This window comes from Mastomys coucha, unplaced genomic scaffold (assembly GCF_008632895.1).
Source record: "Mastomys coucha isolate ucsf_1 unplaced genomic scaffold, UCSF_Mcou_1 pScaffold16, whole genome shotgun sequence".
Classification (NCBI taxonomy): Eukaryota; Metazoa; Chordata; class Mammalia; order Rodentia; family Muridae; genus Mastomys; species Mastomys coucha.
This window is the reverse complement of record NW_022196898.1, coordinates 43,787,800-43,802,808: the sequence shown is the minus strand read 5'-3', so window position 1 is coordinate 43,802,808 and position 15,009 is coordinate 43,787,800. Positions and strand designations below refer to the sequence as shown.

Genomic DNA, 15,009 nt, shown 5'->3' with positions numbered 1-15,009 from the left:
CTAAGTAAACCAGGCTAGGAGATCTGTCTGCCTCTGCCTTCCAAGTGCTAGAATTAAAGGTGTGCTCCACCATGTCTGGCTAGAATCTTTTCTTTTACAATAGTATATATACAGTAGTATATAAAGATCATTTACATGGTCTTTAACCATAAAATATAGCTCTTGTTTATGATTTCAAAAACTCTGTATCTTTTAAAACTTTTTTTTAGTGTGTGTGTGCTTGTGTGTGTGTGTGTCTCTGTATGTGGTATGTGTGTGCTTGTATAAGTGTGTACTTGTGTGTGCATGGTGTGTGTGTATGTGTAAGTCACAGGACAACTTGTATGCAGTCAGTTCTCTTGTCCCACCTTTTGGATCCCAGGGAACAGAACTCAATTATCAGGCTTGGCGGCAAATGCCTTTACCCACTGGGCGTCTTGCTAGCTTAGTGACTGTTATTACAAGACATCATACAGGGAGACAACACTTTTCATTTTCATAGTGTTTTATACTTTGAATGTACTAGTCCTACCTGTAAGAATGAAAACCGTGCAAAGGCCACCAGTTTGGAAAAGCTGGAGATTTGCAGCCAGCTAGCAGTGCAGCTAGACCCAACTGTCCTAACCCAGGCAGGGAGCTCTGAAAGCCCTGCACACAGACCTGCGCAGGGTCTGCCCATTTCACAGAGCAGCTGGTCACAGAAATGGCTCATGAGGAAGGTGTTGGGAGAAGTCAACAATAGCGTCAGAGCCAGTAAAGAAAAGAGCAGAACTTTATTCATTGCCATGGAGTTCTCTCACCCTGATGATCTTGGCTGCCCAAAATGTAGTTCCTGAAACACAGGGGTCAGAATCCCTGGGAGTCTATTAAAAATACAAGAGCTTGCAGAGCCACTGAATCTGCGTTTTCACATGGTCTCCAGGTGATGCCTAAGTACATGAGTGTTTGAGGAACTATTCAAACACACTCAGGTTTAACTACAGGAAATAGGTTCCTCTCCAAATTGGTGATATTTGAATGACTGGTAAGTTGTTAAACATCCTCTTAATCTAGGACACATTACAAAGGGCATTTAAGGTAGCTTTTATGGCTTTTTGATTGGTGCTAGGGCTTGAACTCACAGCTTTCACATGTTAGACAACACTAACTCAGAGCTATGCTCCAGCTTTAACATCCTTTGTGCTTATCTATTAATGACTACTCAGGAAGAGCCCTTAGACATAATGTATTTCTTTTTTTGTTTGTTTGTTTCGAGACAGGGTTTCTCTGTATAGTTCTGGCTGTCCTGGAACTCACTCTGTAGACCAGGCTGGCCTCGTACTCAGAAATCTGCCTGCCTCTGCCTCCCAAGTGCTGGGATTAAAGGCGTGTACCACCACCGCCCGGCCCATAATGTATTTCTTATTTTATTGTTTTCTTCTGAGAGGTACCAAATTTGTTGTTGTTGTTGTTGTTGTTGAAGTAAATATAAATTTGCTTAATGGAGTTTGTTTGTTTTGCTTTTAACTAGACTTTTGCTTTCAGTGCTGGGGCTGGAACCCAAAGCCCCAGGCATGCCAGGCAGATGCTGGACTGTACCCACATCCATTACACAACCTTTAGGAATACTGGCAATTGGGGGTAGATAATTTGATCAATCTAACATGTATGAAATTGTCAAAGAATAAGTAAAAGAGAGACAGAACCCTGGCAAACCTAAGTCTATACTTACTGCAAGCTCATGCCCACATTTCATATTTTCTTTAAAGCCTAATTTAGGTAGGGGAATACACATTCACTAATGTGTTTATCAAAATAAACATAAAAGTATACATATGATTACATATTGCTTAGCTAAATTGAGATTTAGGTATCAATACAGATTCCATAATGCATCACATTTATTTACCATTTATGTATTTGCTATTATTTACATTTATTACTATTTATTATTTATTTACCATTACACTCATTTATTTACCTCCTTGAAAAAGAGGGAGTGGGGGTTGCATGAATAACTCAGTAACATACTTGCTGTGTAAGCATGAAGACCTGAGTTTGATCCCAACACCCACGCAAAGCCTCAGACATGGGAGCATGTGCTTGTAGTCCAGTACTAGAGAGGAAGAGACAGGTGGATCCCTGGGGACTCATGGGCCAGTCAGCCTACCCTAAGCAGTGGACTCCCAGGTCTCACTGAGAGAAGCTGGCTCAAAAAAAACAAGATGAACACCTCCTGAAAAATGACACTCAAAGTTAACCTCTGCTCTGCATACACACATGTGTACATGTACACTAATAGACATGCCAAGCACCACACACACACACACACATACACATACACACACATACACACACATACACACATATACACACACATATACACATACACACACATACACACATACACACACATACATACATACACATACACACACACACCAAACTGAGCAGTCTTTTGATTTTTAAGTAATTTTAAACATTTCATGAAATACAAGATCATTTCAAAAAGGAAAAAAAAATCAGCCTGATGTGGGGGTGCACAGCTTTAATCCTAGCACTTGGGAGACAGAGGCAGGTAGAATGAGTTCAAGGCCAGGCTGGTCTACAGAGAGAGTTTAGCTTACCCAGGGCTACATGGAGAAGGCTTGTCTCAAACAACAACAACAACATCACAGGATAGAAGTGTGTCCATGAATTCTTATATAAATCTAGGGTCTAGAAAATTAAACAGTCTATAGTGGGGTCTCAGCCTTTTGGTGCCTTCTCTTCCTTGTTTTTACACTGTTGGGTCAGGGCTGAATGGGGTTAATCAACAGTTAATGTCCATTATAGGATAAGTTACATTTCTTCTCCTAGTGGAGAGTCCTAATGAAATTCCAATGCTTAGAAGGTAGCTGTATTTAGAGGTGGGGTCTTTAAAGGAGACAACTAAATTCAAATACAGTCATCAGAGAGCCACTAACCCAATACAATTTGTGTTTGTATGAGGAAATTAAAGTACAGAGGCACAGAGAGATCACAGGACAAGACCATCAGCAGAAGACCCAAGAAGTCAGCCCTGGACACCCCAGCCCTGGACACCCCAGCCCTGGACACCCCAGCCCTGGACACCCCAGCCCTGGACACCCCAGCCCTGGACACCCCAGCCCTGGACACCCCAGCCCTGGACACCCCAGCCCTGGACACCCCAGCCCTGGATGTCCGCCCTCTGGAACTACGAGAAAATGCCATTCTGTTGGTTTAGCCTCTTTGTTGGCACTGCTATAATATCCCCAGCACATTAATACAGCATCTGACATGGAATATACATGATAGGTATTTATTGAAGAGAATTTATAAATGTTACATTCTATCCAGCTTCTGAGTCTGTCCAAAGCTGAGGCTGATTTATCACCAGTAAAATCAGAAATATATATATATATATATATATATACATATATATATATATATATATATATAATGAGATAACACATGCAAACAAGATACAATACAGAATAGCCAAGCGCCTTCTCCTTACCTGACGCACTGTAAAGCCTCAATCTGCAGCTGAAGTACCCTGTGTCCCTGTGCTCTGGCCCTTAGCTGTGGGTCCCTTGCTCCCTCTCTGACCAAATCAGCTTATCACTCTCATGAAGCATTTGCTTATGCATCTCTCTGGCCTAAGGTTTTAGCAATATGCTACTTTTACAAGACAGCCCTGTAGTACATCCTTTAAGAACGGCATGTGCTGCTTTTATTCCAAGTCTTCCATTTATATCCAAGGATGCTCATCCACAGCCACTAAATACAGTAGTTAATTTCAAAGTTATTACTTATTGTAAACATTATTTATTCATTCTTTGGGTGATGGACATTCAGATTGTTTACAACTTTATTTCCCTACTCTCAGTTACACTGTTAAGAGCATCTGTGTACATGCTTCATAAACATGTGAGAGTTTTTTAGAGCATGAAATTTCTCTCATGGCCACACACAGGGAACACTGGGAAAGCTGACAGCTGAAGCTGCTCAGAGGCAGTGGGGGCCCAGGGGCTCCAGGTGCCCAAGCCCCACACGGCCACTCGGGTTAACCGTGTGGGACGGATGCTCTGCTGTACAAGAGTACCAAGGGGAAAATTTTTGAACCCACAAGCACAAAGGTTTTAACTTTCACTAGCTTTTAAAGATAATTCCACATTTCTATTTTAAAAGCTCTAATTTTTACTCTTGCTTTGGTAACCTATGAACTCTTGTCTCACACTGTCTCCGACCAACACTTGGTATCGTCAGGCATTTGAAGTTTTGCCAACTTCATAGAGAAGAAGTACTCTATTGCAGTTTTAATTTGCCTCTTCAGGTTTCTATTGACATACTATATTGCAGTCCAGGTAAGGAAAAAGAATCCAAGTGATATGGGGGATGGTGATTGTTCAGGTACTAGAAACTTGCTAATGTGTGAGTAAATTTTATTTTCTTTGTTGATTCAATGTTTTCTATAATATACGAACTTTTTACTGATTAAAAAAAAGAAAGTCTCAAAAATAGTAACATACCCAATGGGAAGTTTTATTTACTTACTTCACTGGAAAACTGAAAAGAACACATTTTCACAATTTTAGAAGTAACAAATATCTGTATTTCAAGTAACTTCTAGTCCTCCTCAAAGGATTTGGGAAATTCATATAACTTGCATAACCTGACTTAAAGTATGTTGAAAGAACTAATATTTAGTGGTCCTGTGTTGATTTTAAATTAATTTTTAAATTAGCATTCATAATGAGTTTCATAATGGCATTTATACACATTACAGTTATATCTCATTAGAATGAGATATAACACCCCCAAATAGCGTGCCCGTTGTTCCCCTTCTTCCTGCCTCCAGCCCCTCTATCCCTCACCCCACAGTCCCCAAAGTTCCCTGGTTCCCTTCCTCTATCTACTAAATAGTCCTTCTGTTTTGTGCTCCTTGTATTCATTCTCTCGTATTCCAATACTCTGTCTATCCCGGTCCCCCTCTCTTAAAATCTCTTCCTCCCCGCCGGTGATCTCCTTTCCAGTTTCATATCTCACACACGTCATTATACTGGTGTAAGTGTTTGAAACACTAATAGTCGATGATTTGTTGCAGTTATTAGTCTTCCTGGTTTTACAGTTCTTCTTTGTAAGGTGAGAAACAAAACACCTTGATCAGAAGTGTGGTAGTAGACCTGTGTGATCTGTTGAGCTTTTTGGAAACTGAAGCTTTAAGATCCAATTTATTGCTAATCGTTCACTGCTTCTTAGATTTAAAAAAAAAAAAATGTGTTTCCCTTTAAATTCTCAAGCTAGTTTGCTCCAGCCCCAATGAATTAACTGCTCCAACCCATTTCGGGGCCCCTGGAAACCCTGCTTTCCTGCAAGTCAGTGAAATTCAGTACTTTCGGTACTTAGGCTCACAGTCCCTGTGGTCCTGAGTAGGGGGCCGGTAGAAGCTCCGCGCCTTCCTGGGGTCTCTAAGGTCTCTCGTACAACATCCCCAAATAGCGTGCCCGTTGTTCTTTTATTCAACAACCATGCGATAAGTTTCAGCTCCCCTTCTCTCTTTAGCAAACCCAGCTGAATCTCATTCCATTACTTACCAAATACAAAATGCCGTCCCATGATACTACTTTGGATACTTCTGAAAAAAAGGTATCTCTCTGTCACCTAGCCTGGGCTATCAGAGAACTTGCCATGCAGTACAGACTTGTCTCGAACCTAGGACCCCGCTGCCCCAGCCTGCCCAGTGATACGATGGCATGCGCGGGCTCCCCTGAGGGTCTCCAGAAAAGATGCTCAGCAGACAGTAACCATAACCACTGGGCTCGATGGTTTCTCTGTCCGAGACAGCTGTCTCCCGCGGCGCTCCAAGCGCTCCCTACGCAGGACCAGAAGCCAGCACAGCGCTGGCGGAGGGAACAGGTTGCCTTCCATTCCTCAGCGAGGTGCGTCGGGAACACCACCGGCGCTTAGCTGCAGAGTCCGGTTCCGGGACTCCACGGAGGAACTACAATTCCCAGTATCGGAGCTACCCGGACTCCCGGAAGCCGAGGCTTTACCGGCCGGAAGCAGCTGAGACCAAGCAGGCCTGAGGTTAATTCGACTAGGAAAGTGGGTGGGAAGGGCTGTGGGGCACCTGTCAGTTCGCCACCATGAACGTAGTCTTTGCTGTGAAGCAGTATATTTCCAAAATGATAGAGGACAGCGGGCCCGGCATGAAGGTACTTCTCATGGACAAAGAAACGGTGAGTTCGCTTTTGCTCACTATTTAGAAAGGAAGCTCTCCCTCCCTTAGAATCGCTGGTGCCGATCCCCTGTAGCACTTAGCATTTCACCAACGACGATGGTCAGTTCTGTCTGGCACTGGAAAAGTTGAATAGAGCTTTCCTGGTGGGTGTGCAGTCTAGCCGGCTCTAACCAGTGCCTAGAGACTTCTTATGCTTGAAAGAGTGTCTGCCAAGAAGTTGTTATTGGTGACACAGGGAGTTCTTTAGGGTGGCCCTGGCATTTCACTCAACGTTGTTTTGAAAAGTAAATTGTTGGAGCTCAAGCTAAAATGACAGGTTTTTTTGTTGGAGAAAATCCTCTTTAGAAGTTTCTGAGTTGTTTGTGTTCAGGGAGAGTAGTAGGTTTTCATTCTAACACATTACAGATAATTTAGTTTTTGGATATTTAGTAAATACTATTCTGTATATTAGAATTTAAATTTAAATTACCTCATCAAGTATTAATGACAAAGAGGCCTAACTATTGATGCATGTTTGTATCAGTCCAGACTAGTATAACCTTAGTTGGTTCTTTTGCTTTACAGACTGGTATAGTGAGCATGGTCTACACGCAGTCAGAGATTCTTCAGAAGGAAGTATACCTCTTCGAACGAATTGATTCTCAAAATCGAGAGACCATGAAACACCTAAAAGCAATTTGTTTCCTTCGACCTACAAAGGTACTACACAAACTGAGCTGCCATCTCTGCGGGCAAATGCAGAGTACTGATCCGAAAGCGTTAAGAAGGCAAAATAAATTTATGTTACCATCATTTGTGGCATCATAATTATCCTGTTTTGTCAGAGTTGTGACCTTTCGTCCTCTCCTTTCCATGCCTCAGTTCACCCCTCACAGCCAGGTTTTCCTTCTAGATATCTTTTAGATTAATAGCTATTCATTTCCAAAGCCACTAACTCTGGAAACCTAGCTGGCTTGAACTCCCTACCTAGCTAGTGCTAAACACCATCTCTATCCTACAGCTCTTACTATCATGAACCTTTCTCATTTTATTTCCATCTGTCCTCAGGAACAAACCTGCCTTTATCATAAAAAACAATGAGAGATCACTCAGTGATTGCTATAGTGGCTCAGTCTGACTCCTCCAGTTAAACCCAGTGGCCTCAAATAAAAAGGCCCTCCTGTGACCAGTTTGGTCTTTCTTTACATATTTAACCTTCCTGTGCTCCAATTCTAGTCCTGAATTATAGCCAACTGGGCCTTTTTGTTATCATTCCTCTACATATTTATTCCTGTCCTTTATCTGTTCACTTCCTCTAAAAATTCATATGCCATTTTGTAGCTTTTCTATATCAACTTGCAAAGCTGGCTTCAGGGCCATCTTTATACTAAAACTATATAGCTGGGGTGGGGGTGGGAGGTGCCAAAGGCTGCACATGGAGTTAGAGAACACCTTGCATTAGCTGGTTCTCTCCTACCTTCTGAGTCTCAGGACTTAAACACATATAGTCAGGCTTACCCATTGAGCCATCTCATCTCTCTGACACCCTTGTTTGTTTTAAACAAACAAAACCTTTCCTACTTCTTATTTTTTAGTATTCTTTTTGGTTTGGGTTTTTTTTTTTTTTTTGAAATAGGCTTAGCTGACCTGGAACTCATGCTAAAACTCAGGCTGGCCACAAGTTTGTGGCAATGCTGCCTCTGCCATGGAGTGTTAGTATTGTAAGTGTCTGCCACCAAGCCTGGCTTTATTTCTTCTTATCCCACGTTCATGTTTGTCAACTCCAGTGTGCCCTTATCGTGTGTGTGCATTGTGCACTTTGCCAAATGCAAACCTGATTTTGTCACACTGCTTGAAATGACTGAATGACTGCTCATTTCAATGGCAAAAACAGATCCCTTCCTTGTTGACTGCAGAGTGCAGCATAGGTCCAGTCGCTATCACTGTTTGAGCCTCTTTGCCCTTCTGCACCGCCACACTAGCCCTCAGTCCACTTACATTCTCACGTTTCACCGGGCCATGTGGCCTTTGCATGGACTCCTCCCTCTGCCTGGAACTTCTTTACTTCCTCAAGCAAATCTTCCCGGGGCTTACAGGACATTCAGACATCTCTCTTATAAACAACAGCACCTTCCTCTCTGTCACTGGTCACAGTTGAACGTGTTTGTTCTTCCACAGGGTTTCACTATGTAGTCCTGGCTGGCTGTAATTTTGTGATATTTCCCCACCACCCTGCCTCTGCCTCCTGAGTTCTAGGATCACAGGCATGTGATACTTTTTTGTTTTGTTTTGTTGTTTTTCGAGACAGGGTTTCTCTGTATAGCCCTGGCTGTCCTGGAACTCACTCTGTAGACCAGGCTGGCCTCAAACTCAGAAATCCATCTGCCTCTGCCTCCCAAGTGCTGGGATCAAAGGTGTGCACCGCCACTGCCAGGCACATGTGATACTTATTTGACCAAGTTACATGGGTTTTGTGATTGATACCTAGCCCACCTGCCACAATAAGCTCCATGATAGCAGAAATTGTATCTAGTTGTCCATCCCACTGTGTTCCTACAGCGCATGCTAAAGAAAAGATGCGTAAGAAATAGTTGCTAAATAAATGTGGGGTGTTTTTTTCACATTTGTAGCTGTCAGACATGAAATTTTGGTCATCAAGAGGGATCTTAGAGATGACTTAGTTCATTATCATATTTTTGACCTTTTAACCTGGTCTTATAAAGAAGTAATGTTAGAGGGCAGGGAGGTGGTGGCGCATGCCTTTGATCCCAGCACTTGGGAGGCAGAGGCAGGCAGATTTCTGAGTTCAAGGCCAGCCTGGTCTACAGAGTGAGTTCCAGGACAGCCAGGGCTACACAGAGAAATCCTGTCTCAAAAAACCAAAAAGAAAAAAGAAGTAATGTTAGACTTATATTAATTGTTAAAAACAGTCCTTAATATTATAAAGTGAGCTTGACATGATAGCACATGCCTACGGTTCCAGCACTTGGGAAGTAGAGGCAAGAGCAGCTGAAGTTCATCCTTAGATAAATAGTACATCTAAGGCCCACTCAGGCTAAATAAGATTCTATCTCAAACAGCAACAAAAGGAGGCTGGAGAATGGCTCAGTAGTCAGGGTCACTTGCTACATAATTATGTGAACCAAAGTTTAGATCCCAGCCCCACATAACTAGCTGGGCATCCCCGGGTCCAAGGGGAGTGGAGAGCAGATCTCTGGGACTTGCTGGCTTCCAGCCTAGCCAAGAAATGGAAGCCCTAGGTTCAGGGAGTGGCTCTGCCTCAAATGAATAGGCAGAAAGCGATAGAAAAGGACACCCAGCACCCTTCTCTGGTCTCCCAGTACATGCACACACATGCTTACACAGATACACATGCAAATAAGTATATTTCTTATAACATAATATTCATGCTTATAAAGATAATTTTTCAGTAGTTTAAATATGAATAATAACCTAATGACTCCCCCCACCCCCATTGAATAGGCGTGCTAGTTTCTGTTCATTTGCTTGCTTGCTGTCAGACAGGGTCTGGCTGTGTCATCCAGGCTGACTTCAGACCCACATCCTCTTAGTTTCTGCTTTGTGAGTGCTGGGATTTGTGCACAACACCATCCCCAGTCACAGTGTGCATTGCTTAAAACTATTTTTAATATTAATGGCATGATTTAAACAAATTTTGAAATGTTTAGTTTAAAATATATTAACAGTGACACAATCAAGCAGTAGAGCCTTTTTTTTGTCCCCACAAATTTTAGTTTTAAGACTTGGTTTAATTTGAAATTTAACCATGTATTTTGGTATCAAAAAACCAGATCAACTGTTGGTTAGAATGGTCTGTGGTTAGAATTCTCATGTTTCAACTGGATAAAGAGAAGTGGGCAGAAGAGCTTTCTCATCAGTTCAGACTGGGTACTGCTCTTACAGAGGACTCAAGTCTGATTCCGGGCGAGTGAGTGGTGTTGGGCAGCTCACAACCACCTGTAACTTGAGCCCAAGTGGAGTCTTGATGCCTCTGTCCTCCACTGGCAACTCTGTGTGTGCTCAGACACACATACACACACAAACACACACTCACACAATTAAAAAATTAAATCTTAAATGGACTGGGTTTTTTTTTTTTACTTCTTTCATTTTTTATTTACTTTAAAATAATGTAATTATAGAAGGTGTCTCAGGCTAATACTTAAACATACTTCACGAATATTGTAGTTGTGAACTCTTAGACTTCAATAAGTTAAAAGCCAAAGTAAATATACTTAACTATATTTTCTCTTGTTTTTAAAGAACTACAAACATTTTGGAATTCTAAGTAAGAAATTGGATCAGATGAATACAATTTATTGATAAGCAGCTTGATACAGATTTGCAGTTAGTAGCAATTTCATGTTATATTTCAACATGTATCCTTTAGATTCACATTAATTTAACCAAGATAATACAAACAACTTATATTTAGCCTATTTATATATATGAAATTGTGTTCAAGATTCTGATTAATGTACTTTTTTATTTGCAGTTTTTGTTACCCACTTGATCTCAGTACACCATTAGGCACAATACTTACTAATTTTTAAAGTTACATTTATGGAGGTTGCAGGACAATTTTCAGGAGCTAGTTCTCTCCTCCCACCAGGTGCATGATGGGAACTCAGCTCAGGTCATCAGACAGGGTGGCAGATGCTCTTCTCTGCTGAGCCATCTTGCCAGCCCTTCCTTATCCCTTTTACTGAAGCACCTCTGCTCATGCTTTGTTTATTTGTTTTCTAGGAGAATGTGGATTATCTGATCCAGGAGCTCCGAAGACCCAAGTACAGCATATATTTTATTTGTAAGTACTGTATAGTTCACGTTGCAAGTCATGGATATATGTCCCAGCTAGTCTATACTACTGAGTAACTTGTATCATCAAGTTCATTGAACTCATCACTTAAAAGCTTGTGTGTTCAAAGTATTAAAAGTATTGTGGGGACTGGACCGATGTAGCTCAGCTTTTAGGAAAACTGGCTGTTCTTCCAGAAGACCAGAGTTCAATGCCCAGCACCCACATGGTGGCTCACAACCACCTGTAACTTCAGTTCCAGGAGATCCAGTGCCCTCTTCTGGCCTCCATAGATACTGCATACGCATGATGCACAGACATACATGCAAGCAAAATATACATAAAATAAAATTGAATAAACCTTTAAAATTAGGTAATTGCCATCATCCTCTTTCTGAAATCAAAATAACGATTTCCAGTCATCAGTGATTGCTTAGATAAAAAGTTTTATTTCACTTTGAATTTTAAAGACTTATTTATTTATATATTTTATGTATCTGAGTGCACTGTAGCTGTCTTCAGATGGCTCTAATGGGCATCAGATCCCACTACAGATGGTTGTGAGCCACCATGTGGTTGCTCGGAATTGAACTCAGGACCTCTGGAAAAGCAGTCAGGGCTCTTAAGCACTGAGCCACCTCTCCAGACCTCACTTTGCATTTTAAAAGGCTGATTTATAAGCCGAAAGTTATAAGTAGCCAAACTGCATGTTTTTCCTCCATCAAAGTGTTCACTTACTCCTGTGTTTCACCTCTAAATTGAGGTATAGAAAGTACTTTATTCTGGGGGGAGGATATACGGGAGCTTATTGTGTTTGTTGTTTTATATGATTTGTGAAACGACACATTGCCAAGCAGTTATCTCTTGTATGCCCACATGGGGGTGCAAGAGGGGAAGCCTGGAAATGAACTCATTCATGCCTACTCAAGATTGATTTGGATTTTCTTCCTTTCTGCTATGGAAGTTACAGTTGTTCTCCTCCAGGGGTCACCATTGCTCTTTGTAGAATTAGTAAAATCTGGTGCTGGTTCCAAAACTAGGGAGCAAACTTAGCATCCAGGAAGTAGGACACTTAGGCCTGGTGTGGTGGTGCACACCTGGAATCCCAGCACTTAGGAGCAGAGGCAGACGATCTCCACCACTCTGGTCTACATAGTAAGTCCCAAAGCTACACAGAGAAACCTTGTCTCAAAATCAAAGAAAGAGAAAAGAAAGTAGAACTGTTTGAGAGATTTTCAAGCTTTGGGGGTTTAGACTGCTGTCTAAGATATACATATCTCTTTCACCACGTATTACTATTTAATGATGCCAATGGTGGCACACCTTTAATCCAAGCACCTGGAGGCAGAAGCAGGTCGATCTCTGAGTTTGAGGCTAGCCTGGTCTACAGAGCAAGTTCTGGGATAGATAGGGCTACACAGAGAAACCTTGTCTCACAAAAACAAAAACAAAAACAAAATTAATAATGCCAAAAACTAACTTTAAATAATATCTTAAACTTTATAAAGAGCTGTTTCATATTTGATTTCACTTGAGCCTCTACACCATCTGTCATCTAACATCTAGGTTTAGTAGTTTCTCCTAGGAACGGGTTGGCTGTGAGGCCAGCTCAGCCAGGTGTCTCTGTCTCTTACCATCTAAGGCCCCCCGCACTTCCCTCTACTGCCTGCAAGAGTCCTCACAACATATGGCCTCTAAATGTTGCACTAGAACTATGAGCCAATACAGACCTCTTTTCTTTTAACTTACTCAGACAGTTATATTGTGCTATTGACCCAGAAAACAAACTAAAGTGATTCTAGTTATAAAAACGACAGAGATCCTATGTGCCTTTTACCCAGTCTCCCCTAATGTAGCATCTAACACAACAGTAGTGCAGTGTCACAACTGGCTTAGTAACGCTGTGACACAATCAAGCAGCATAGCCTTTCTGTCCCCACAAGAATCCCTATGTTGCCCTTGATTGACCATATCTACTTCTACCCCATCCTTACCCCTGGCAACTGCCTCTCTGTTCTTCTTTCTGTAACATTTGTTATTCTAAGAATGTTCTGTAAGTGAGACAGCACATTGCCTCAGGGTTGGCTTTTTTTCTTTTCTTTCATTTTTTTTTTTTTCATTTTTTGAGACAGAGTTTCTCTGTATAGCCCTGGCTGTCCTAGAACTCACTCTGTAGACCAGCCAGGCTGGCCTCGAACTCAGAAATCTGCTTGCCTCTGCCTCCCAAGTACTGGGGTTAAAGGTGTGCACCACCACTGCCCGACGGGGTTGGCTTTTTTCATTCAGCACTGTTCTCCTAATTTCTGAGACATTGGTCCTTAATGTGGTCATGCCCAAGTGTAGTCATTTTAGTATTATTTTAAAATCAAATTACAAGCTACAGCCTCATTTATGCATATATATGTATATAATATGTTTCTTTGAGTTCTGTCTTTCAGTCACTATATAATAGAAGCATTCTTTTTCTGAGTTTCTTTGCTGAAAATGGAATGGAGTCATGCAATAAAAGACCTCATTCCCTCCACACAGTGTCCCTGAACAACAAAGCATAGTAAGTCTAGTATTTATAAAGATTGTTTGATTTGGGCTAGAAATCTACAAAGCAGGAGAAAATTACATTAATATGAAATCCTATAAAATATCAACTACTGAAATTTGTCGAGAATAGCAACTGATCTCAGAATTTTATTTGGTTAAAGTAAACCAAATAAATTACTATTTAGTAATTTTATTCATTATAGACTTTAAGCACAGTTTAACACTAAACTGGTCCACTGCTCACTTCACTGTTAATAATTTGAGGCCTGCTAAATCTCTTACTCAATAGGCCCTTCTTATTAAAGAAAACTATTTTTAAAACACTATAAAAAATGTCAACTGCATGTACATAAAATGGTATGATTACGATAAATCCCAGTGTACCCAGCCACACACAGTCTTGTTTTAATATGTTCCCATCTTCTACCCACCAATATTTTTAAATGAATCTCTAAGATGTCATATGAGATTTATTCACCATTATTTCATTATGTGTCTTTAATAAAGATAGATTCATGTGGCTGGAAGTGAAAAGTAACTCCTATTTTCAGGAACTCAATTCAGTTGTCAGATTTCAAATTCTCTCCTATCTATCTGTCTGTCTGTCCATCTGTCCATCCACCCACCCATCCATCTATCCATCCATCCATCCATCTATCCATTTATCCATCCATCCACCCATCCATCCACCCACCCATTCACCCATCCATCTATCTATCCACCCATCCATCCACCCACCCATCCATCCACCTATCCATCCATCAATCTACCCACCCACCCATCCATCCATCCACTCACCCACCCATCTATCCACCCACCCACCCATCCATCCACCCATCTATCCATCCATCCATCTATCCATCCATCCACCCACCCACCCATCTACCCATCCATCTATCTATCCACCCATCCACTCATCCATCCATCCACCCACCCATCCACCCATCCATCTATCTATCCACCCATCCATCCACCTATCCATCCATCTATCCATCCACCGATCCATCCATCCACCCATCCACCCATCCATCTATCTATCCACCCATCCATCCACCCACCCACCCATTCACCCATCCATCCATCCATCCACCCACCCATCCACCCACCCATCCATCTACCCACCCATCCATCCATCCATCCACTCACCCACCCATCTATCCACCCACCCACCCATCCATCCACCCATCCATCTATCCATCTATCCATCTATCCATCCACCCATCCATCCATCCATCCATCCATCCATCCATCCATCTATCCATACATTCATCCATCCATCTACCTACCTATCTATCCATCCACCCATCCATCTATCCATCTATCCATCTATCCATCCATCCATCCATCCACTCATCCACCCACCCATCCACCCATCTATCCATCCATCCATCCATCCATCCATCCATCCATCCATCCACCCACCCATCCATCCATCCACCCACCCACCCATCCACCCATCCATCTACCC

At 41.8% G+C, this 15,009-nt stretch overlaps 1 protein-coding gene across 2 annotated transcripts in view; it reads left to right on the top strand.

The window, feature by feature from the left end:
* Positions 1 to 5,966: 5,966 nt before the first annotated feature.
* The window catches only part of Vps45 (vacuolar protein sorting 45 homolog), a 65,037-nt gene continuing 55,994 nt past the window's right edge, over positions 5,967 to 15,009 (top strand). The window contains exons 1-3 of one of the 2 annotated variants that reach the window (XM_031374862.1): positions 5,967 to 6,203; positions 6,770 to 6,904; positions 10,952 to 11,012. In XM_031374862.1, coding sequence (XP_031230722.1) covers positions 6,111 to 6,203; positions 6,770 to 6,904; positions 10,952 to 11,012 — 289 coding nt within the window. In that variant the 5' untranslated portion in view covers positions 5,967 to 6,110. The remainder of the gene's footprint in view (positions 6,204 to 6,769; positions 6,905 to 10,951; positions 11,013 to 15,009) is intronic. The other variant, XR_004119715.1, reaches the window with a different exon arrangement.